The sequence below is a fragment of the Mobula hypostoma genome, chromosome 24 (genome assembly GCF_963921235.1).
Source record: "Mobula hypostoma chromosome 24, sMobHyp1.1, whole genome shotgun sequence".
In the NCBI taxonomy this organism is placed as follows: domain Eukaryota; kingdom Metazoa; phylum Chordata; class Chondrichthyes; order Myliobatiformes; family Myliobatidae; genus Mobula; species Mobula hypostoma.
Window position 1 is genome coordinate 42,307,492 of NC_086120.1, and position 22,940 is coordinate 42,330,431.

The 22,940-nt window shown below is 44.5% G+C and overlaps 1 protein-coding gene across 4 annotated transcripts in view; it reads right to left on the minus strand.

The window, feature by feature from the left end:
* Positions 1–22,940, minus strand: part of LOC134337411 (rho GTPase-activating protein 45-like) — a 197,917-nt gene that overhangs the window by 87,308 nt on the left and 87,669 nt on the right. For all 4 annotated transcript variants that reach the window (XM_063032386.1, XM_063032385.1, XM_063032383.1 and 1 more), the window contains exon 3: positions 138–281. In XM_063032386.1, coding sequence (XP_062888456.1) covers positions 138–281 — 144 coding nt within the window. The remainder of the gene's footprint in view (positions 1–137; positions 282–22,940) is intronic.

Consider the following 22,940-nt stretch of genomic DNA (forward strand, 5'->3'; position numbering starts at 1 on the left):
CTTGAGATGACAGGTGCTGAACAATGAGGCTTTCTTAATTAATTTTCCCCTTTAAGTGTCCGCAGCACATTTGAAGCGCACCGGTTACTGTGTGAATCCTGGGTTGATACCTGCTGAGAGTTTCTTTTTTGTCTTACCTTTGACTTTTGAGATCAGTGTGCCCGCAGCGGTCAGGGTCTCCACCGTGTTCAGAAGCGGGTATTTATTAATAACCTGGCGTAGGATCCTCAGCACTTCCCCAAGACACTCGTGAGCCACGGGACGCCGAGCTTCGGATTTCTCTGGAAAGGAATGCCAGTCCATAGTTAACAATGAGCACAGGGTATTACAAATAGCTTATTGATTTCACATAAACACCATAAACTGGAGATGTTGGGGCTTATAATGAGAATTACAGTTGTTTATTATTGTCACGTGCACTGATGTACAGGGCTGTATGGGGTGTAGCACCTCTGCGGAAGGGGCTTCTCGTGCGCATTCTGGGGAGCTCTCTCACCTTCGGGCTCCACTGGACACCCAGCTCATAACCCGTGGCCCCAAGTAGCTGTTTGCACGCCACAGCGGCCACACCCCGGTACACCGCTTCGACGAGCGGGCTAAAGCAGGTGCCGGTAGCCAGCGGCCTCGTACCCCGGTGAGATAGGGACACGCCTGTCCTAGCGTGCAAACTCAGCTCCGGTGGACCAGGCGGATGAGATCCAATGGCCGGGAAGGTGGTTCTGCAAGGCTTTGTGGAGAGCGAAAGGCATAACAATGCACAGAAGACAACATGGTCAGGAACACTCCAGTTTGTGATGCTTGTTCATACCACTGGACCTGGACTTCTGACGGGAAGAGAGTGGAAATGCCCCACTGCAACGACTTTTCCCCTTTAGAAACTCTCTCTTACTGGATTCCTGTCATTGCTAGACACCATGGACCATCTCCACTGAGCTACAGTGAAAAGCTTGTCTTGCTTACTTTTCACACAGACCAAATCATTACACTGTGCTTTGAGGTAGAACGAGGAAAGGCAAAAGAATACAAGATGTAGAATAAAGGGTTGCAGTTACAGAGAAGGTGTGATGCAAGTAGACAGTGAGGTGTAACGTCATACCTGGTTTTGAGGTCAAGAGTCGATCTAAAACAAAGATAGAAAGAAAGTAAGAAAGAAAGAAGGAGTCAAAAAAAAAATCAAAAAGTGCTGGAAATACTCAGCAGGTCAGGCAGCAACAATGGAGATTGAAGCAGAATTGATATATTGGGTTTGCGCTAATTCTTGAGATAAATCATCAACTCAAAGCATTAACTCCGCTTCAATGCAGCCTGACCTGTAAAATATTTCCAGTGGTTTTATTTTAAGAGCCAAAGAGTCACACTGCATGAAAACAGGCCCTTTGGCCCAACTCGTCCATGCTGCCCATTGGAGATAGTCCCATTTACTCACATATGGCCCATTGGAGATAGTCCCATTTACTCACATATGGCCCATTGGAGATAGTCCCATTTACTCACATATGGCCCATTGGAGATAGTCCCATTTGCTCACATATGGCCCATTGGAGATAGTCCCATTTACTCACAGATGGCCCATTGGAGATAGTCCCATTTACTCACATATGGCCCATTGGAGATAGTCCCATTTGCTCGCATATGGCCCATGAAATCTTACTATCCACATAACTTACCTGCCTCGATCATATCCTCTGGCAGCTTATTCTATACACTTTGGGCGAAAATTATTCTATACGAATGCTTGTTATTGTTACTTTCAGCAGTTACTAATGAACAAACTGAACGTGAAAAACTTGCAAGCCTTGTTGTTTTCCATTTAATGACTCACTGTGTTTGCTTAAGTCCTATATAGGATTTTTATGCTCCCATTACACACCGGGGGAGATAATCTCCTCCGGGAGATCAAAGGGTCCTCTTACCATTACTTGGTTTTCTCAGAATGGTCTGTTTATCATGTAAACAGCCACAGGAATTCATGTGGTCTGAAAATGATAGCTAATTTAGTTCTAATTAAAATGTTGCCGGCTCAGAGTATGAGGAGGAGCATTTCTTGGTTGCTTTCCGTTCAGCTAAGTTGTGGCTTCACTTTTGTTGCTTGAGACGTATGCTACACAGGACTATTACTTCTGCTACACTCCTGTCCATGTCGCTGGCCTTCGAACGCAGAGTGCAGAGCTGAGGCCTAGACTCTGGCCTGACCTGTAACTCCACCATATCTCTGCCTCTAGACCTTAATCTGACCTCTAACTCCCCACATCCCTGTCCCTAAACCAGGGGTTCCCAATGGTAGGGTCCATGGTGTAAAAAAGGTGGAAATCCCTGGCCTAAACCCTAAGCTGACCCCCTAACTCTCCTCATTGTCCCTAAACCCATCCCCACAAACTTAAAAAAAACACTAAATCTGAGCCACGACCTTGACAGAGACTCGGTGCTATCTTGACCAACTATTATGTTCTGTAGCTTCAGAACATTAAGTTAACACAAAGGAAGACATGGATGTCCGATATACAAGTGTAACTTTGTCTTGAAGCGAGGCACGCATGTATCATGTGGTGATGACATATACAAGTCACGCATTTTTACATCTAACCCGTAATTAATTATTTAAATAACAGGGATGCCTAATCAACCAATACATATATACAAGATTTATCAGATATTACTGAAATATTAAATACACAACACCAACCAACACTGAGCATTGACTGAGGCAGAATACCCACTCTGAACGGTTTAGGAACAGCTTCTTCCCTCCGCCATCAGATTTCTGAATGGTCCAGGAACGCATGAACACTACTTTGCTACTCCCCTTTTGCTCTATTTATTTTCATTGTAACTTATAGCGATTTTTATGCCTTGTGCTGGCTGTACTACTGCCACCAGACAACAAGTTTCATGACATACACTCAGTGGCCACTTTATCAAGTACACCTGTACACCTGCTTCTTCGAGCAATAAGTAATCCGTCATTCACGCAACTCAATGCATAGAAGCATACAGACACAGTCAAGAGATTCAGTTGTTCAATCCAAACATCAGAATGGGGAAGGAATGTGCTCTAAGTGGCTTTGGTTGTGGAACGATTGTTGGTGCCAGATAAGGTTTGAGTATCCCAAAAATTGCTGACCTCCTGTGATTTTCACGCACAAGAATCTCCAGAGTTTACACAGTGTGAAATACAAAAAAAACATCCAGTGAGTGGCAGTCCTGCGGGCAGAACAAAACCTCGTTAATGAGAGAGGTCAGAGAAGTATGGCCAGACCGGTTCAAGCTGACAGAATGGAGACAGTAACTCAAATAACCTCACGTTACAACAGAGGTGTGCGGAAGAGCACCTCTGAACGCACGACACATTGAACCTTGAAGCGGATGGGCTACAGCAGCAGAAGACCACGAACATACACTCAGTGGGCAATTCATTAGGTACAGCAGGTAACTAACAAAGTGGCCACAGAGTGTATTGTGTGTTAGTGATTGATAACAAACCTGATTCTAATTCTGAGTAATTTTATCAGTCCCAGTTCATTTCCCTCTTTTCATACAGCTTTGCTTTGGGATACCAACCAGTCGAATTTCCCTTTGAATGCCCTGAAAGATGCTACATCCACAGAAGTTACCGTGAATAGGTTGCAGATCATTAGTGTGTTTGCACTTTCCTCACCTTCTCCCTGCAAAGAGTTTTCTTTCTGTGTCCGCTGTTCATCTAATTGCCTTCTGATGGGAACAGGTTCCCGCGATCAAATCTCCTCTCGACCTCCCTTGCTTCAACAATTCTGAAGTTGTCCAGTCTAACCTGAAATCCCTCCACCCCTGGAATTGTTTTAGAAAAATATTTTCTCTACCCTTTCGAGGACTTTCACACCTTTCCCTTCTGTAATGGTGAAGGGTCGTGGCCTGAAGCATCGACTGTTCGTTTCTCTCCGTCGATGCTGCCTGACCTGCTGAGTTCCTCCAGGGTTTCAGGAGTGTACCGATTCTATTCAGGAACAGTTATTACCGTACAACAATCAGCCTCCTGAACCAGTGAGGGTATTTCACTCACCTTAACACTGAACTGATTCCAGAACCTATGGACTCACTTTCAAGGGTTCTACAACTTGCGTTCTCTTTATTATTTATTACATAGTTATTTATTTATTTTTGCTTCATTTGCCTTCTTTTGCATATTGGACTTTTGTCCGAATATGTGTAGCTTCTCGTTGATTCCATTGTATTTGATTGAATCCACTGTGAATGCCTGCAAGAATGCCCACTGTTATTGGTAAAAAAAACATGCAATGTACTAGTCAATACGTTGTACTCTACCTTTGAAATGGCATGGACGGTGGGCATCAGGGTCGCGCCCCCCCCCACCCCCAACACTGCAATGTACTGACGGTATCACAGCAGCTCCCTGGGGACAGATCTTAATGCAGTTATATTTCAGCAATGTTTTTTTGGGGAAATATTGCTTCCGGAGTGAGGGCATCAGTCTGCAGGAGGACAAGTGCTCCTCTTGTATCTGGTATTTGTGTTCTCGGAGAGCGAGAACTGCCACTTTGATTTCTTTCCCTTAGTTCAACTAAGGTTCAGGTTAGACAACAGTAACCTCTTCACATTGGAATTCACCAAGCGAAAAGTTACAGAACACAGAACACCACAGCACTTCCTGACCTAACAATTTTAGTCTTATACTGAGTGCCCGAGATTTTTGCACAGTACTGTATGCATCTTCACGTAAAAGCAGATGGTTGAACCTTCGGTAAGATTCAACAGATACAAATACCACAATGAGACACAAATACCAATGACCTATGTTATTACAAAGGGATGTTGGGTTCAACAATTCCCCGTTTAATATAAAATGAGTAATACCTTCAAGATAGATTCTTGATAAACAGCATTTGTTCGTTCATTTTGTGCTGCGTTGTATGACGTGGGCGATCGTGGTCTTTCCATGACCATGATTGTTCTTGGCAACTTTTTCTGAAGAAGAGGTTTGCCATTGCCTTCTTTTTTTTTGGCCACTCCTCACACAGACATTTTGGCAGTATTTTCCCGTTTTATTTTACGAGGTCGAGTTGCGGTCTCGACACTCAAGCCGGCACGGATGGAAAGCGTACTCAGGAGCGGACCTGACTAGTTTCGAACCAGGGAACCTCCGCTCCCAGGTCTGGCACCAATGTCGTTGCGCCACCAGCCAGCCCTGCCTTTGCCTTCTTCTGGGCAGTGTCTTTACAAGACAGGTGACCCCAGCCATTATCAATATTCTTCAGAGATTGTCTGCGTGGCGTCAGTGGTCACATAGCAATTCTTGTGACATGCACCGACTGCTCCCATGGCTTCACATGACCCTCATCGGCCGGGGGGGGGGGCGTGGTTTGCAGCTGCTACATCTTGCCCAGGGGTGACCTGCAGGCTAGCAGAGAGAAGGATCATCTTACACCTCCTTTGATGGAGATATATCTCCACCTCACCACCAATCCAAACAGCATTATACCCTTTGAATGTTACAATTACTTGCAACACACTCTCTCTCTGCCATGTATAATGCATTTTACAGCTCACAGGAACAATGTTATTTTACTGTTGAAGCCAGTGGGTAACTAAGTTAGGTCATAATGTTAATTCATTGAAGATAGATCCCAGCTACCGACCTGAGCCTAACCACAACCACCGTTCCCTCCAAGCTGCACGGGTGCGTGGCCACGCAGTAACAGAAATGCTCCCACGCACATAGCCTTTGCTGCTACGCAGCTGGAATTTTCCCTTATATAATGTTCCATTAACGTACTGCTCAGTTTTCAGGCCACGTACAAATTTCCTGCTCAGAGTCTGCGTAGCTGTAAAAAAAACTTGGTTGACCACCATCCAGTTATATTGCCTGTCCCTGCACGGTAGAACACGTGTTACAGCGCCAGTGATCAAGATTCGTTTTCCGCTGCTGTCCGTAAGGATTTTGTACGTTCTCCCCATGACCGTATGGATTCCACCGGGTGTTCTCGTTCCCTCATTCCAAAGATTTATGGGTTAGGAGAAGTTATTAAATTGCTATTCTGGCAACAATTGCCGGCTGCTCCCAGCTCATCCTCGCACTGTGTTGGTCATTAACGGAGGCAATGCGTTTCACTGAATGTTTCCATGCTTTCCGGCTGAAGAAGGAATCTGATCGGTGAGGAGAGTGGACCGCGGGTGAAAAGGAAGGAAGAGGGCCACCAGAGGGGGGTGACGGGCAGGTGAGGAAAACTGGGAAATCTGAAATTAGGGAAAACAGCCGGTGCTGGAGACACTTAGCAAGTCAGGTAGTATCAGAGGAGCAGAGTTGAGGAACCTATGTCAGAAGTGGGAAAGTGAGAATCAGGTTAGTTTTAAGTTGCAGGGAGATGGGAATGAAAAGGAGATAGGGAATTATCTTTCAATGACTGACACCAGGGTTGTCATGGCGATAAGCAGTTGATGAAGTTATCTGGCTGAAAGCCAGTGAAAGTAAATTTGCCAGAATTCCTGAAGGCTAGTGGCCAAGGTCCCTTCTGTGCCTGTGGACTCAGAGATCTCCAATCAGTTTACATTTGTATATAGTTCCATGTATTACATTCTTATGGTAACTTCGACCCTGCTCAGAGGAACGTCTACCACACGCGCACACACACACACACACACGCACACGCGCACACACACACACACGCGCACACACACACACGCGCGCACACACACACACACACACACACACACAAACACACACACACACACTCAAAATGCTGGAGAAACAGCAAGCCAGGCAGCAATGTATGGAGGGGAATAAACCGTCGACATCCAGTCCTGATGAAGGGCCTTGGCCTGAAACATCGACTGTTTATCTCTACCATGGATGGCCAAGCCCGGCTGCGAGAGGAAGGAAGAGGGTTGGGCATGGAGCTAGCAACCCCATCCTGTAAAAACCCAGAGCTGCAGAAACACCAACAGAAGCTCCAAAGACCTCATCCCTGGGAGAGGAAGGACCTTTCTTTTATGGGATACACCTGTGGACAACTTGCAATGCTGACCCAGGGCAGACGACTCCAGCGAGTTGCTTATCGGCGGCCTAAAAGTAAGTATAAACTGCCTGAACTGCAGAATTCTTCCAGCATTTTGTTGCCAAACTTTGCAAAGGGTCTATTTTTGAGCAGGATAGCTCTCTGACTCAAATAAGAAGTCACACCTGTTGAATATAGCCCTTTGGGTGCCAGTGTTTTGCAATTAATGGATATATTCTCCATTCAACTGGTAATAACACTCAGTAAGTCATTACCCTCCAGGCATCGCTACAAACTGTTATCTAACTGCAGCTACATTGAACTGTTTTTAAAGTCAATTTAACATAATTATCTTACACCTATTTGAATTAGGAACAGTTGTAAGCCTTTGGCCCACAATCCTGTCCTCATTAACATTTCAATCAGAGGACTTGGATAGGATGAATGAGTGGGCTTGTCTGCAGCCACCGTAATTCACATTGGGTTGGAAGTTTCACAGGCATAAAAAAGTACCATTTGGTAGTTGTGAGTTTACCTGGCCTGAGAAGTTTCTTTGAAACAATTATGTTCATGATTGACTAGGCGGTCCTGAGGGAGCTCAGCTGCTTCCAGGTGCAAGGCTCTGGCCCCACCCAGTCAGGCAAAGAACCTACCCACCCCAGACACAGCTCAGCACATCGCAGGAACCAGCCTCCCCTCCACAGCCTCTGTCTATACTTCTTGTTGCCTCGGTAAAACAGCCAACATAATCAACGTCCCCGGACAATCTCTCCCATTGAGCAGAAGACACAAATGCACGTACCCCCAGACTCACGGACAGATTCTATCCCACTTTTATCAGACTCTGGGAGAGCGGCATGGTATCGTAGTGGTTAGCATAATGCTATTCCAGTGTCTGCTGTGAGATTGCGGTTCAATTCCTGCTGCTGTCAGTAAGGAGTTTGTACGTTCTTCCCCATGAACGTGCATGGCAGTGGTGTGGTAAAAAACAGCTTAGACTGGAATCATCACGGTTCACTCAAGCCTCACCCTGTCCACGTGCCTAGAAAATGGACATTTTGAATTTGTTCTTTCTTGTGCCTGTTCTGGAGGGTGTGCTTATCAGAAAATTAGTCTACTTGTGATTCACCCTCACACAAGTTTTATTTCCCTGTTGTATTTCCCCTCAGGTGATGATGTCATCACAGCACACTCTTTGAAAACAACTTACAACCTTTCTAAATAACTCAAAATAAAACAACTTCTGTGTGACACGCTGAAAGTGGTCATAAGTGGGCTAAAATGACCTCTGCAATAGTTTCCATTTGAGAAGGAGTTGTGTTCCAGCCCGGCGACCTCTGACCTTCTAACCACAGCTCCGGGCCCTGTCGATCTTTGCCCAGCGCAGCCAACTGATCCTGCGTCTTGTTGGCTTTGGCATTACATCGTCTTGTTGGCTGGCCCCTTTCATCAGAGTCATACCGAAACAAGACTTTAGAGTTTATCTAACCCAAGTCTGCACCAACCATCAAAACACCGAGTTACACTGGTCCCATTTTATCCCTTCCCCCCACATCCTCGTTAACTCTCCCCACCCCCAGATACCAGAGGGGCTGTAATGGAGGAGCTACAGGAGCCTCAGGTCCCACATCACCAAGCTCACGACAGTGATTACTTGTGTGTAGTTTTTCATTGACGATTGACTCAAAGCACCGAAACAAGGATTTGGATATGTACAAATCTGAGGAACAGAAAAATAAATAAGATAGATACTACGATACTTCCCATCCCATTCTGACGTGTCTGTCCATGGCCGCCTCGACTGGCACAATGATGCCAAATCCAGGTTGGAGGAGCAACACCTCATATCCTGACTAGGTAGCCTCCAACGTGACAGGCATGAACACTGACTTCTCCAACTTCCCGTAATTTCTCCACCCCCACCACCTCCTTCTCTTTTTCTATTCCCCATTCTGATCACCCTCTCACCCCTTCTCTTCTCCACACCTGTCCATCACCTCCCTCTCAATGTCCCTCCTCCCTCCCTTTCTTCCAAGGTCCACTTTCCTCTCCTATTCTTCTTCCTCGTCCTTTACCTCTTTTGCATTTCACCTCCCACCTTCTTACTTCCTCTCCCCTCCTTCCCCCTCCCCTAGTTTCACCTATCATCTGCCAGTTTGCACTCCTGCCTCCCCCCATTCTGGCTTCATTTCCAGCCCTGGTGAAGGCCCGTGGCCCAAAATGTCAACTGTTTTTTCCCCATTTAGCACATCAAAAATCCCACAAGCCTAATTTCTAGGCATGTCCCTAGTAACCTTTGTTTTGCCGAATAAGAAATTTGCCCCACACAGAGCCTGATAAGCTCTCTTTAAGAGTTAATTTGAGAGCTTCATTAGCCAATCTCTTATACAAACTAAAATCAGAATCAGGTGTAATAATTTACCAGTTTCAAAGGAGAAGTGAGGGGTAAGTTTTTTTACACAGAGTGGTGGGTGGCTGGAATGCACTGCCTAGAGGCAGATAATATTAGGGACTTTTAAAAGATGTTTAGATAGGCACATGAATGTGAGGAGAATGGAAAGATATGGACATTGTGTAGGCTGATTTGCTGCTGCATTTTGGCTGTGTTGCTCCTGTAGATACTAGTCTCTATGCTGCTGGTGCCTAAAGGGTTAATTCTATCTGCTTTGGCTGTAAGCAGACACTGGAGTTTCTTCTGCCATGTGAACATCTTCAGAGGACAAGGGGGTGTCACATGAATGAGAGGGTTGCTCTTAGTGTTTTCACATGCAGTTCTCAATACTCTACCGCTGCCACCAGTGTAACATGACAAATCCATTCCAAAGCGTTCACAGAAACACAAGAGCAGTCCATTGATCAAAGACTTGCATCTATATGCAAACAACAGGAATTCTGCAGTTGCTGGAAATTCAAGCAACACACACCAAACTTGCTGGTGAATGCAGCAGGCCAGGCAGCATCTCTAGGAAGAGGTACAGTCGACGTTTCAGGCCGAGACCCTTCGTCAGGACTACAACCCTCCTGACGAAGGGTCTCAGCCTGAAACGTCGACTGTACCTCTTCCTAGAGATGCTGCCTGGCCTGCTGCGTTCACCAGCAACTTTGATGTGTGTTGCTTGCATCTATATGGTGTGTTTCACAGCTGCAGGAAGATCCAAACTAGTATTGAATCTACCGTAACTGCAGAAATGCCATGGCCAATTTGCATTCCACAAGACCGTCAGACGTAAGGGCAGAATTAAACCATTTGACCCAATGAGTCTGCTCAGCCATTCCATCATGGCTGATTTATTATTCCTCTCAACCCCATTCTCCTGCCTTCCCCCGTAACATTTGATGCTCTTACTATTCAAGAATCTATCAACATCCGGCTTTAAGTATACCCAATTACTTGGCCTCCAAAACCGTCCATGCAATGTTTCTGTTGATATTATATTTATACCCCAATGTTCCTTCTAAAGTGAGCACGTGCACGTGCACACATCTTTTGCTACGAGTGCACAAAAAATTTAAATTGTGCACAAAAGGTTGTCACCCTCTACCTCACTGGCATGTTAAGTATGTTGCCTTTTCCGGTTTCTGATGCAGACTGTGTTGACAACGTGGAGTTTCCAATGATTTGTCTGCAGATTATAGAACTGGCTTATTTATACTGTTTTTATTGAAGAAATTATTCAGTGTACACATGTTGTTGTCACTGGGCAAAAAAAAATTGTGCAGCACAAGATTTATGTGCACACTGTTCATTACAAATGAGAGGGAACATTGCATCTGTGACAATGAAATCCACAGATCCACCATCCTCTGGCTAAAGAAATTCAAGTCACGTTTATCGTCATTTAACTATGTACATGAATACTGTTAAACAAGACCAGGGTGAAAAGCACAGTAGTACACATAACACACAGTAACTTAGGAAGTAAAGATAAAACCTACAAATTAGTTTTACAGGTATACGGAGGAATTTAAGATGGGGGATTATATGGCAGGCAGGGTTTAAGGGGCAGCACAACATTGCGGGCCGAAGGGCCTGTACTGTGCTGTACCATTCTATGTTCTAAATAATCAAAGTAAAGTGCATAAACTAAATTTTGTAAGGTACAGGACAGATTATCTGGTGATACTTCAGAAGTCCTCCTCATTTCTGTTCTAGACACCCCTCTATTCTGAGGCTGTGCCCTCTGGTCCTAGACTCCGCCACTATTGGAGATATCCTCTCCACATCCACTCCATCTTGCATCAGCAAGTTCCCAGCATTGGTAATGAAAGAAGTCATCAAGTTGTCTGTTTTAAATTGGCTGCAGTGTTGGTGGGGACATTGGAGAGCACTCCCCAATACTGACATCTAGGCCATTGCTCACACCCAGTAGGTCTTTGGAATCAGTTACTGAAGCTGTTTTCCCATGCCAGTAAAATGAATCCCCTTGCACAATGATGAAGAACGGGAGAGCTCTTTCTGGTGCACTCAGCCCACAGTTTGCATGATACAAAGGGTAGCACTGTAGTGCAGTGGTTAGCACAGTACCAGTGTCCCGGGTTCAATTCCCACCCCTGTCTGTAGGGAGTTTGGACGTTCTCCCTGTGTCCTGCGAGGGATTCCTCCGAGTGCCCCGGTTTCCTCCCACAGTCTAAAGACGTACCAGTTGGTAGGTTAATTGATCGTTGTAAATTGTCCCGTGGTTAACCTAGGGTTAAATCAAGGTATTTCTGGGCATCGCGGCTCGAAGGGCTGGAAGGGCCTATTTCGTGCTGTATCTCAATAAAAAATTTTAAAATAAATAATAAACAGATTTATCTAGCCATTGTTGGATTTTGTTGTGCTTAAAGTAGCTGTTGACTCAAGACCATAAGATATAGGAGCAGATTTGGGCCATTTGGCCCATCGAGTCTGCTCCGCCATTTCATCATGGCTGACTTATTATCCCTCTCAACCCTATTTTCTTGCCCTCGCCCTATAACCTTTGAATCCTTTAGTAATCAAGAATCTATCAACCTCCACCTTAAATATGCCCAATGACTTGGCCTCCATAGCCGTATGTGGCAATGATTTATAGAGTCACCGAGTCATAGAACACTACAGCACAGAAACAGGCCCTTCAGCCCATCTAGTCTGTGCCAAACTATTAATCTGGCTAGTCCCATCGACCTGCACCCTGACTATAGCCCTCCATACCCCTCTCATCCATGTACCTATGCAGATTTCTCTTAAATGTTGAAAACGAACCCAAATCCATCACTTCTACTGGCAGCTTGTTCCACGCTCTCCACACCCAGAGTGAAGACACTCCCCCTCATGTTCCCTGTAAAAAGATCGCCTTTCACTCTTAACCCATGACCTCTAGTGGCTTGCATTCACCCTAACTATACCCCTTGTAATTTTGTATATCTCTGTCAATCTTCCATATCTAAGGAATAAAGTCCGAATTTATTCAACCTTTCCCCATAACCCAGGTCCTCAAGTCCCGGTAGCATCCTCGTAAATTATCTCTGTACTCCTGCAATCATATTGACATCTACATTACAACCATGACTGCGCTTCAAGATTCCATAGAACTTTCTTTGCCTTGCCTGATGTTATGAATGGCACTCCAGACTTGCAAGTCTGCTTATATATTTTTTACTGACTACACTTTTATTTATTTTGTGATTCCTTTGAACCATGCTGCCCCAGCAACTCAGTAACCCCGATTAACCCTACCCTAGACACCAGGACAATTTACAATGACCAGTTAACCTGCCCGGTACGTCTTTGGACTGTGGGAGGAAACCGGAGCACCCGGGGAATACTGACGCATTGCACTGGGGGGAATGTACGAAGACTCCTTACAGAACAGTGCTGGAATTGAACTCCGAACACCGGAAGCCCCAAGCTGTAATAGCGTCGTGCTAACCGCTACGCCACCGTGGCATCCTTTCGTACCCATACACATCCCAAAACTACAAGTGAGTTACAAAAATTTTCCCAAAATTCAACTCCAACTTCTCAACATTCAAAGTTCAAAGTAATGTTATTATCAAAGTGCATATATGTCTCCATACCCAGACATCCCACCCTGCAAAAACTCATTTCAGGGAGGTAGCACCATCAAGTTGCGGGAGACTCCTGGAACTTGCGGGAGAGGTGGGATGTCTGCAACAGAGTAGCTCCTTAGCAGCTAGCCAGCTAGTTTAAATAACGTTAGCTATGCTAATGAACGAATGACACCTGTTAAACTCACCTCAACATGGCTTTTACAGTCTTAACCCACCATGGGCAATAGAAAAGTCACTGTTGCAAACAGTGCAGCGAGCAACACTGTCATTATTTTTGACCCCTATTAGTGTAGTCTGGGGTGACATACGTTTTATATTTTCTTTTTTTGGAATACTTTGCCGTGGCGCACGCTCTCTCTCGTCGCTCGCGCGTGCTCTCGCTTGCTTTCTCTCTCGCTCGCACACTCTCTCTTGCTTTCTCTCACTCGCTCGCTCTAAAAAAAATTGATTTCCGTGATATTGTATATAATTTGCGGGCATCAGGGAGCCACTATTAATATGCAGGAGACTCCCGGAACTTCCGGGGAAGGTGGGATGTCTGCCATACCCAACCCTAAGATTCATATTCTTGCAGTCATACTCAATAAATCCAATAACTATAATAGGGTCAATGAAAGACTGCACTCAACAGTGAGGGTGTGCAAAAGACAACAAACTGAGCGAAGAAAATAATCAATAAATATTCTTCTAACCTTCCAGATGCATTAAAGCAATCCCCAACAATTACAGGTTTTAAAATGTCTAAAGTAGCAAACTTTTCAAGTGACATTTTAAAAATTGTGCAACCAATTTTACATTCCCGTGCTATTGTGTATGCGAGTGCTTTTCACAGCCCTAACACCATTTCAATCTTCCACACAGTGATCTGGACCAGTGTTTAGCAAACCTCTGCAAGGAATGTAACCGTGAAACCTTACCCAACGCATCATGGAGACAAGAAGATTGTTTCTCTTCTTCAAGATCACTCAGCAATAAGTTTACCACATCGCGCAGGCACATCTTAGCAGGAGTAGCTAACCCTCTGCTACACGGCTGTCACTGCAATTGAGATCAGTGCCAGGAATATCAGGAAATTGAGACCAGATCGCTGAAGGAGTCTGGAGTCTCTGCTCTTTGTGTTCAACGTTACACAGATGCAGCCTAGGAGAGTTCAAGCTATGCATGCTGGGCCTTGCCTGGAGCTATAAACTCTGCAAACTAACATGTTCAGGATAACGAGGACAGGAAGGAGATAAACGGCTCCTGGCTCCTCAAGGGCTCATCTCATTAAAATGCAGGTGACAGGCGAGTAACAAGCTGGTTCCTGGGTGCAGGATCAGATATACCCAAAGGAATCCCTCTGCATTCAGGCAGTTGTAATGTTCAGAACTAGAATCAGAATCAGATTTAATATCACCGGTATATGTCGTGAAATATGATGTATTGCAGCAGTAGTACATTGCAATACATAATCAGAAAACTATGTTACAATAATATATATAAAAATTAAATCAGATAAGTAAAACTTACAAGGATGTTGCTGGTCTGAAGGACCTGACTTAAAAGGAAAGATTGAGTTTATTCCTTGGAACGTAGAAGATTGAGAGGAGATTTGTATAGAGGTATACAAAATTATGAGGGGTATAGATCGGGTAAATGTAAGCAGTGTTCTTCCACTGAGGTTGCGAGGGACTACAACTAGATGTCGAGATTCAAGATTCAAGTACATTTATTATCAAACAATGTATAAATTATACAATCTTGAGATTAGTTTGCTCACAGCTAGCCACAAACAAGAAACACGAAAGAACCCAATTAAAGAAATAAAAGAATAAAAATAAAACTAAAAGACCAACACCTGATGCGCAAGAGAAAGAAAAGTATATAAATCATGCAAACCATTGAATCAAACAACAGCATTCCGAACCAAAATTGAGGCCTCAGATCCGAACCCCAGGGCAGCCCTGAATAGGCCCAAAGCCTAGCTTATCAGTTCCTCATATTAGCAGTCTTCGTAGCCTCAGTGCCACAGAAATGACCATCATGGAGAACAAGCTCTTGTCCCGACCGACACTCTGTCTTTTTGGTCTACCTGGGCCGGCGTTTAAATTAACCAAACAACGGAACAGTGAAAGGATCCAGCACCCTGGAGAGAGGAGTGAAGCCATGGGTTATGGGTGAAAGGGGAAAAGTTTAAAGGGAACATGAGGGGAAACGTCTTCACTCGAGAGGGCCTTGAGAGTGTGGAACAGGCTGCCCGTGCCAGTGGTGCATGTGAGATTGATTTTAACATTTAAGAGACGTTTGGATAGGTATATGGATGGTAGGGATAGGGAGGGCTAATGTCCCGGTGCAGGTCGATGGGTGAAGGCAGTTTAAATGGCTAGGCATGGACTAGATGGCTGAAGGACCTTTTTCTATGTTGTACTTTTCCATGACTCTACGACTCTAAGTAGTGTGAGAAAGTATTGAGGTATTACACGAGTTCACGGTCCATTCAGAAATCTGATGGTGGTAGGGAAGAAGCTGTTTATGAAACGTTGAGTGTGTGTCTTCAAGCACCTGTACCTCCTCCTTGATGGTAGCAGTAAGAAGAGGACATGTCCAGGGTGATGTGCGGGCGGGGGGGGGCCTTAATGATGATTGGCGCCTTAGTGAGACATCGCCTTTTGAAGATGTCATTGATGCTGGGGAGGTCAGTGCCCATGATGGAGTTGTAATGGTTGTGCACCTTCTAATCCAGGTTTAAAACCACATTTGCAGCAGCAGCCTCTATCTACCCTCTGGGCTTTACGTCGCTATCTTTACCATCAAAAAAAACCTGACAGACTTACAAACAGCTGTAGCTGAAATGTTTTTCCAGTTTAACGACATAGTGATTTAAAATTTTGCATGCTTGTTTGCGAATGCCTCTAGTGGCCTCACCCTTCTCTATCTCATCCAGCCTCTGAGATATGATCAGGGATTGCTGCTTTCTTTCATTTCTGCACATCACGGAGATCAGCCTCTCCTCCATGGACTCTGTCTACACTTCTTGCTGTCTCAGTAAAGCACCCAGTATAATCAAAGACCCCACCCATCCCAGACACTATTCTTCTCCCCTCTCCGACTGGGCAAAAGATACAAAAAAGCACATACCACCAGGCTCAAGGACAGCTGTTATCACAAGGCAAAACACACAAAGTGCTGGAGGAACTTAGCAAGTCAGGCTGCATCAATAGAGGGGAATATTAACGGTCAACATTTCAAGCCGAGACCCTTCTCCTCTTCCTAATGAAGGGTCTCGGCCTGAAACATCGACTGTTTATTCCCTTCTACAGATACTGCCTGACTTACCGAGTAACCTCTTCATCATTTTGTGTGTGTTGCTCAAGATTCCAGCATCTGCATGATCTCTGGTGTCTGTGATTTGCAGCTTCTACCCTGCTGTTATAAAACTATTAAAGGGTTCTCTGGTACAATAAAACAGGCTTTTGACCTCACATCTACCTCGTTATGATATTGTATCTTATTGTCTACCTGCACCGCACTTTCTCAGTTGCTGTTATAATTCATTTCTGCATTCTATCATTTTTTCTGTCTCAATGCATTGTGTAATAATTTGACCTGTATGATCGGTATGCAAGACAAGCTTTTCACTGTGTCTCCGTACATATGACAATAATAAACCAATTCCAATTCAATTCTTCATCCCGCCTTCAGATGCCCTGTACTCCTCACCTAATCTCAAAGAACGTAGGGCAGTAAAGTACAGCCCCTTTGGCCCCCAGTGTCTGATGACAAAGCAAGCCGATGATGAACTTTATAAATACAAGTTGTTGGATTTTCCCCCCAAACTATTTCTGATACGATTTATTCGGAGTGGAACTTGACTTGTAAGAATCAGTGGAGAAGGTAATCGGTAAATGTAAACAGAGCAGCTTGTAATGGTTTGTAATACTTTTCTCGTCGAACGCCAATTCCACTTTACCTGCTTATCTCTTCTCTCGGTGGTACCCCTCCTTGCTGGCTTACAAGGCCAACTCCCTTCAGTAATCTGGCAGCACGGTAGCGTAGTGGTTGGCACAACGCCTTACAGTACCAGCGACCTGGGTTCAATTCCCACCGCTGTCTGCAAGGAGTTTGTACGTTCTCCCCGTGACCGCATGGATTTCCTCCAGGTGCTCTGGTTTCCTCCCACAGTCAAAAGATGTACCAGATAATAGGTTAATCGGTCATTGATGTGGCCCATACTTTCACTAACCTTGTCCAACATTACTCACCTTTATTAACCTGGTGTGTGCTGGGTCACATCATCAGTGATGTAACCTGGGGTCAAGGTTAGGGTTAAATCAGAGGTTGCTGAGCAGTGCAGCTCAAAGGGTGAGTAGGGCTGTACTCAGTAAATACCCGATGTCAGTGAGTGTCAGCAGGCAATTCCGCCACACACAGCATCACAATCCTGCAGCAAGCACTTAGAATCAAGTCTATCACTGACATAGCTCATTTCATCAAACATGGCGTTGATTTGTGGCAGCAGTACAGTGCAAGACATAAAAAATTACAATTTACAATAAATAGATAGAAAGACAGATAGACAGAGAAGAGGGGTGAGGAATAATGAGGTAGTGTTTCATAGGATCAATGGACTCTTCAGAAATCTGATGACGGAGGGGAAGATGCTGTTCCATGCTCTCTTCCCACTGCTGCAATCAGGAAGGACTTACAGGAGCCTCAGGACTCACATCCCCAAGTTCAGGATCAGTTATTACCCTTCAACTATCAGGCTCTTGAACCAACGGGGATAACTTCACTTGCCCCATCAATGAAATGTCTCCACGACCTATGAAATCACTCTCAAGGTCTCTTCATCTCACGTTCTTGATATTTATTGCTTATTTATTTATTATTATTATTTCTTTCTTTTTGTATTTGCACAGCAAAGAACGGTACCATTATCATGGAAAAAGATGAGATTATGAACAGATGGACTGAGTATACTCAGGAATTGTATGAAGACGATCGAGGCGAAAAACCAGGAATTAAGAAGAACACTGAAAGTCCAAGTATTTTAAAATCTGAAGTTCGTAATGCAATAAATAAGATGAAGAAAGGAAAGGCAGCAAGTCCTGATGAATTAGTAATAGAACAAATTATCACTTCTGAAGATTATGAAATTGAAAAACTTACTGATTTAATCAATGACATTTATGAGACTTGAATAATACCAGAAGAGATGAAAAAAAATATCTTTCTAAGAAACCTGGAGCAATAGAATGTGAATTACATAGGACCATAAGTTTAATGAGTCATATCACTAAAGATACTTCTAAGAATTTTGATGACAAGACTTAAAAGTAAGATACAAGCTGAAATAGGTAAAGAACAATGTGGTTTTGTGAAAGACAAAGGTACAAGAAACGCGATATTGATGTTAAGGATACTATCAGAACGAGCTATTCAAGTGCAAAAAGATTTGTTTGTTTGTTTTATCGACTACACAAAAGCATTTGATAAAGTGAAGCACAATAAGTTATTCGAAATATTACAGGAAACTCTAGATCTAGATTCGAAAGACCTCCGCCTAATCAGATATCTGTACTGAGAACAAACTGCCGCTGTAAGAATAAATGGAGAAGTCAGTCAGTTTACGAAAATCAAGAGAGGCGTTAGACAAGGGTGTGTTTTCTCCCCTGATTTATTTAATGTGTACAGTGAAACAATATTACAAAAAATAAGAGACATCTTGGGAATCAAAGTTGGCGGTGAAAACATCAATGATTTCAGATATGCAGATGACACTGTGTTAATTGCAAGTACAGAGGAAGAACTACAAAACTTAATTGATATAGTTTTTGAAGAAAGTGCAAAAATGGGTCTATCTATCAATTACAAAAAGACAGAATGTATGGTGATATCCAAAAAGAAGGAGAATCCTATTTGCAGGCTGAGAATAAATGGGGAAGACATAAAACAAGTACAGAACTTTTGCTACTTAGGAAGCTGGGTGACATCAGATGGCAGGTGCGACATGGACATCAAAAGAAGAATAGGGATGGCGAAAGACACCTTTACGAGAATGAAGAGTACACTGACCAATACTAAACTAGGTATGACAACCCACCTCAGAGTACTGAAATGTTATGTTATATGGCTTAGGATAGAAAACATAGAAAATAGGTGCAGGAGTAGGCCATTCGGCCCTTCGAGCCTGCACCGCCATTTATTATGATCATGGCTGATCATCCAACTCAGAACCCCGCCCCAGCCTTCCCTCCATACCCCCTGACCCCTGTAGCCACAAGGGCCATATCTAACTCCCTCTTAAACATAGCCAATGAACTGGCCTCAACAGTTTGCTGTGGCAGAGAATTCCACAGATTCACCACTCTCTGTGTGAAGAAGTTTTTCCTAATCTCGGTCCTAAAAAGCTTCCCCTCTATCCTCAAACTGTGACCCCTCGTTCTGGACTTCCCCAACATCGGGAACAATTTTCCTGCATCTAGCCTGTCCAATCCCTTTAGGATCTTATACGTTTCAATCAGATCCCCCCTCAATCTTCTAAATTCCAACGAGTACAAGCCCAGTTCATCCAGTCTTTCTTCATATGAAAGTCCTGCCATCCCAGGAATCAATCTGGTGAACCTTCTTTGTACTCCCTCTATGGCAAAGATGTCTTTCCTCAGATTAGGGGACCAAAACTGCACACAATACTCCAGGTGTGGTCTCACCAAGGCCTTGTACAACTGCAGTAGTACCTCCCTGCTCCTGTACTCGAATCCTCTCGCTATAAATGCCAGCATACCATTCGCCTTTTTCACCGCCTGCTGTACCTGCATGCCCACTTTCAATGACTGGTGTATAATGACACCCAGGTCTCGTTGCACCTCCCCTTTTCCTAATCGGCCACCATTCAGATAATAATCTGTTTTCCTATTTTTGCCACCAAAGTGGATAACTTCACATTTATCCACATTAAATTGCATCTGCCATGAGTTTGCCCACTCACCCAACCTATCCAAGTCACCCTGCATCCTCTTAGCATCCTCCTCACTGCTAACACTGCCACCCAGCTTCGTGTCATCCGCAAACTTGGAGATGCTGCATTTAATTCCCTCATCCAGGTCATTAATATATATTGTAAACAACTGGGGTCCCAGCACTGAGCCTTGCGGTACCCCACTAGTCACCGCCTGCCATTCTGAAAAGGTCCCGTTTATTCCCACTCTTTGCTTCCTGTCTGCTAACCAATTCTCCACCCACACCAATACCTTACCCCAATACCGTGTGCTTTAAGTTTGCACACTAATCTCCTGTGTGGGACCTTGTCAAAAGCCTTTTGAAAATCCAAATATACCACATCCACTGGTTCTCCCCTATCCACTCTACTAGTTACATCCTCAAAAAATTCTATGAGATTCGTCAGACATGATTTTCCTTTCACAAATCCATGCTGACTTTGTCCGATCATTTCACCGCTTTCCAAATGTGCTGTTATCACATCCTTGATAACTGACTCCAGCAGTTTCCCACCACCGACGTTAGGCTAACCGGTCTATAATTCCCCGGTTTCTCTCTCCCTCCTTTTTTAAAAAGTGGGGTTACATTAGCAACCCTCCAATCCTCAGGAACTAGTCCAGAATCTAACGAGTTTTGAAAAATTATCACTAATGCATCCACTATTTCTTGGGCTACTTCCTTAAGCACTCTAGGATGCAGACCATCTGGCCCTGGGGATTTATCTGCCTTCAATCCCTTCAATTTACCTAACACCACTTCCCTACTAACATGTATTTCACTCAGTTCCTCCATCTCACTGGACCCTCTGTCCCTTACTATTTCTGGAAGATTATTTATGTCCTCCTTAGTGAAGACAGAACCAAAGTAATTATTCAATTGGTCTGCCATGTCCTTGCTCTCCATAATCAATTCACCTATTTCTGTCTGCAGGGGACCTACATTTGTCTTTACCAGTCTTTTCCTTTTTACATATCTATAAAAGCTTGTTGGACAATATCTAGCAACACGAGGAAACAACTGAAGCAGCAGAGATGCGGTTTTTGAGGAGGATGCAAAGAATATCATGGACAAAACAAATATCTAACGAGGATGTCATGAACAGAGCAAGCACAAAAACAGAAATAATGTATGAGATCATGAAAGGGCAATGTGACTTCATTGGACATGTGATTAGGAAAGAGGAGGTAGAATGCATAGTAATTATGGGAAAGACTGAAGGGGACAAAGCAAGAGGAAGACAAAGACAAATGATGATGGAGACAGCAGCCAGAGAACTGGAAATGAATACCAATGAATTGATCCACTTGACCCGAAACAGGAGTGTGTGGGCCATGGCAGTCAAAGCTCAAACTGGGCATGGAACCTGATGATGATAATGATGACAGTATGTTGTCTTCTGCACTCTAGTTGAACGTCCAAGTCTTTCATTGATTCTGTTACGGTTATTATTCTATGGATTTACTGAGTATGCCCTCAAGAAAATGAATCTCTGGGATGTATAGGGTGACCTATATGTACTTAGATAATAAATTTACTTTGAACTTTGAAATCTGTTCCTAAAACATTGAGTGTGGGTCTTCTGGCTCCTGTACCTCCTCCCTGAAGAGAAGAGGGCATGTCCCAGCTGGTAAGAGTTCTTAATGATGGATACACCATCGTTTGAAGGTGTCCTTGGTAGTGGCCCTGCGATGGAACTCTCTTTCCAGCCCAGCGCACTGGCGCCTCCAAACCACGAGGTGATGCAATCAGCCAAATTGCTCTCCACCGTACAGCTGGAGGAATTTCTTAGAATTAAAAACCCACAGAATTAATGTTGGTTCTTAAGTCAGAGCAGTCCGTGGCCCTTTGGGGATCTCCAGCCTGTCATCACCAGACCAAGAGCACTGCTGGTCGAGGCCTGAATTCCCCAGCATGAACCTCCCGGTGGCTCGGCACATCCAAACTGGGTCTGAGCTGCAACAGGGCAGGAGTTGTAACCCTACTGCTGAAATCAGTGACTCTAGGTTAGGGAGCGAGAACTTTCAATCATGGTGGAGCATCACCTGGTTCCGACTGTAAGTGTCTGAATTTAACCGCAAGACTACTTGTGGCTCAACACATCGACAGGACCATAAAGAAGGCATGCCAGTGCCTCTACTTCATAAGGAGCTTGAGGAGATTTGGTGTGTCACCAAACACCCCTATCGATGTCGAGTGGAGAGCATTGTGACTGGTTGCATTACTGCCTTGTATGTGCAGCATCGAAATGGGTAGCAGAGGGTTCTTCTTCACAAGGCACAACCCTCCTCACCATCGAGGACATCTTCAAGAGGCAGTGCGCCAAGGAGGGGCATCCATCATTCTCATGGTAGAGCACCATCTGGGACACGCCCTCTTCTCTGCTACCATCAGAGAGGTGGCAGAGGAGCCTGAAGACACTCACTCGACACTTCATGAACAGCTTCTTCCCCTCCACCATCTGATTTCTGATTGGTCCATGAACCCTTGAACACTACCTCACTATTCATTTCTGTGTGGGCAGGTCGGTTTGGGTTGGCTTCAGACATTGTCAGCCGAAAGGGCCGCGCTGTACTGTTTGATGTTCTTTGAGATTAGGTGAAGGATACAGGGCATCGGGGGAGATGAAGAATTGAATGGAGTTGGTTTATTATTGTCACGTGAGTCGAGGGCAGCACACACACACAAAACACTGGAGGAACTCAGCAGGTCAGGCAGCATCTATGGAAATGAATAAAGAGTTGACGCTTCAGCCCAAGACTCTTCTTCAGGGCTGGAAAGGAAGGGGGGAAGATGTCAAAATAACATGGTGGGGGGAGAGGAACAAGGCTAGCTGGAAGGTGATAGGCGGATGGGAGAGGTCAAGGGCTGGAGAAGAAAGAATCAAACAGGAGAGCAGAGTGGACCATAGGAGAAAGGGAGGGAGGAGGGGACCCTGGGGGAAGT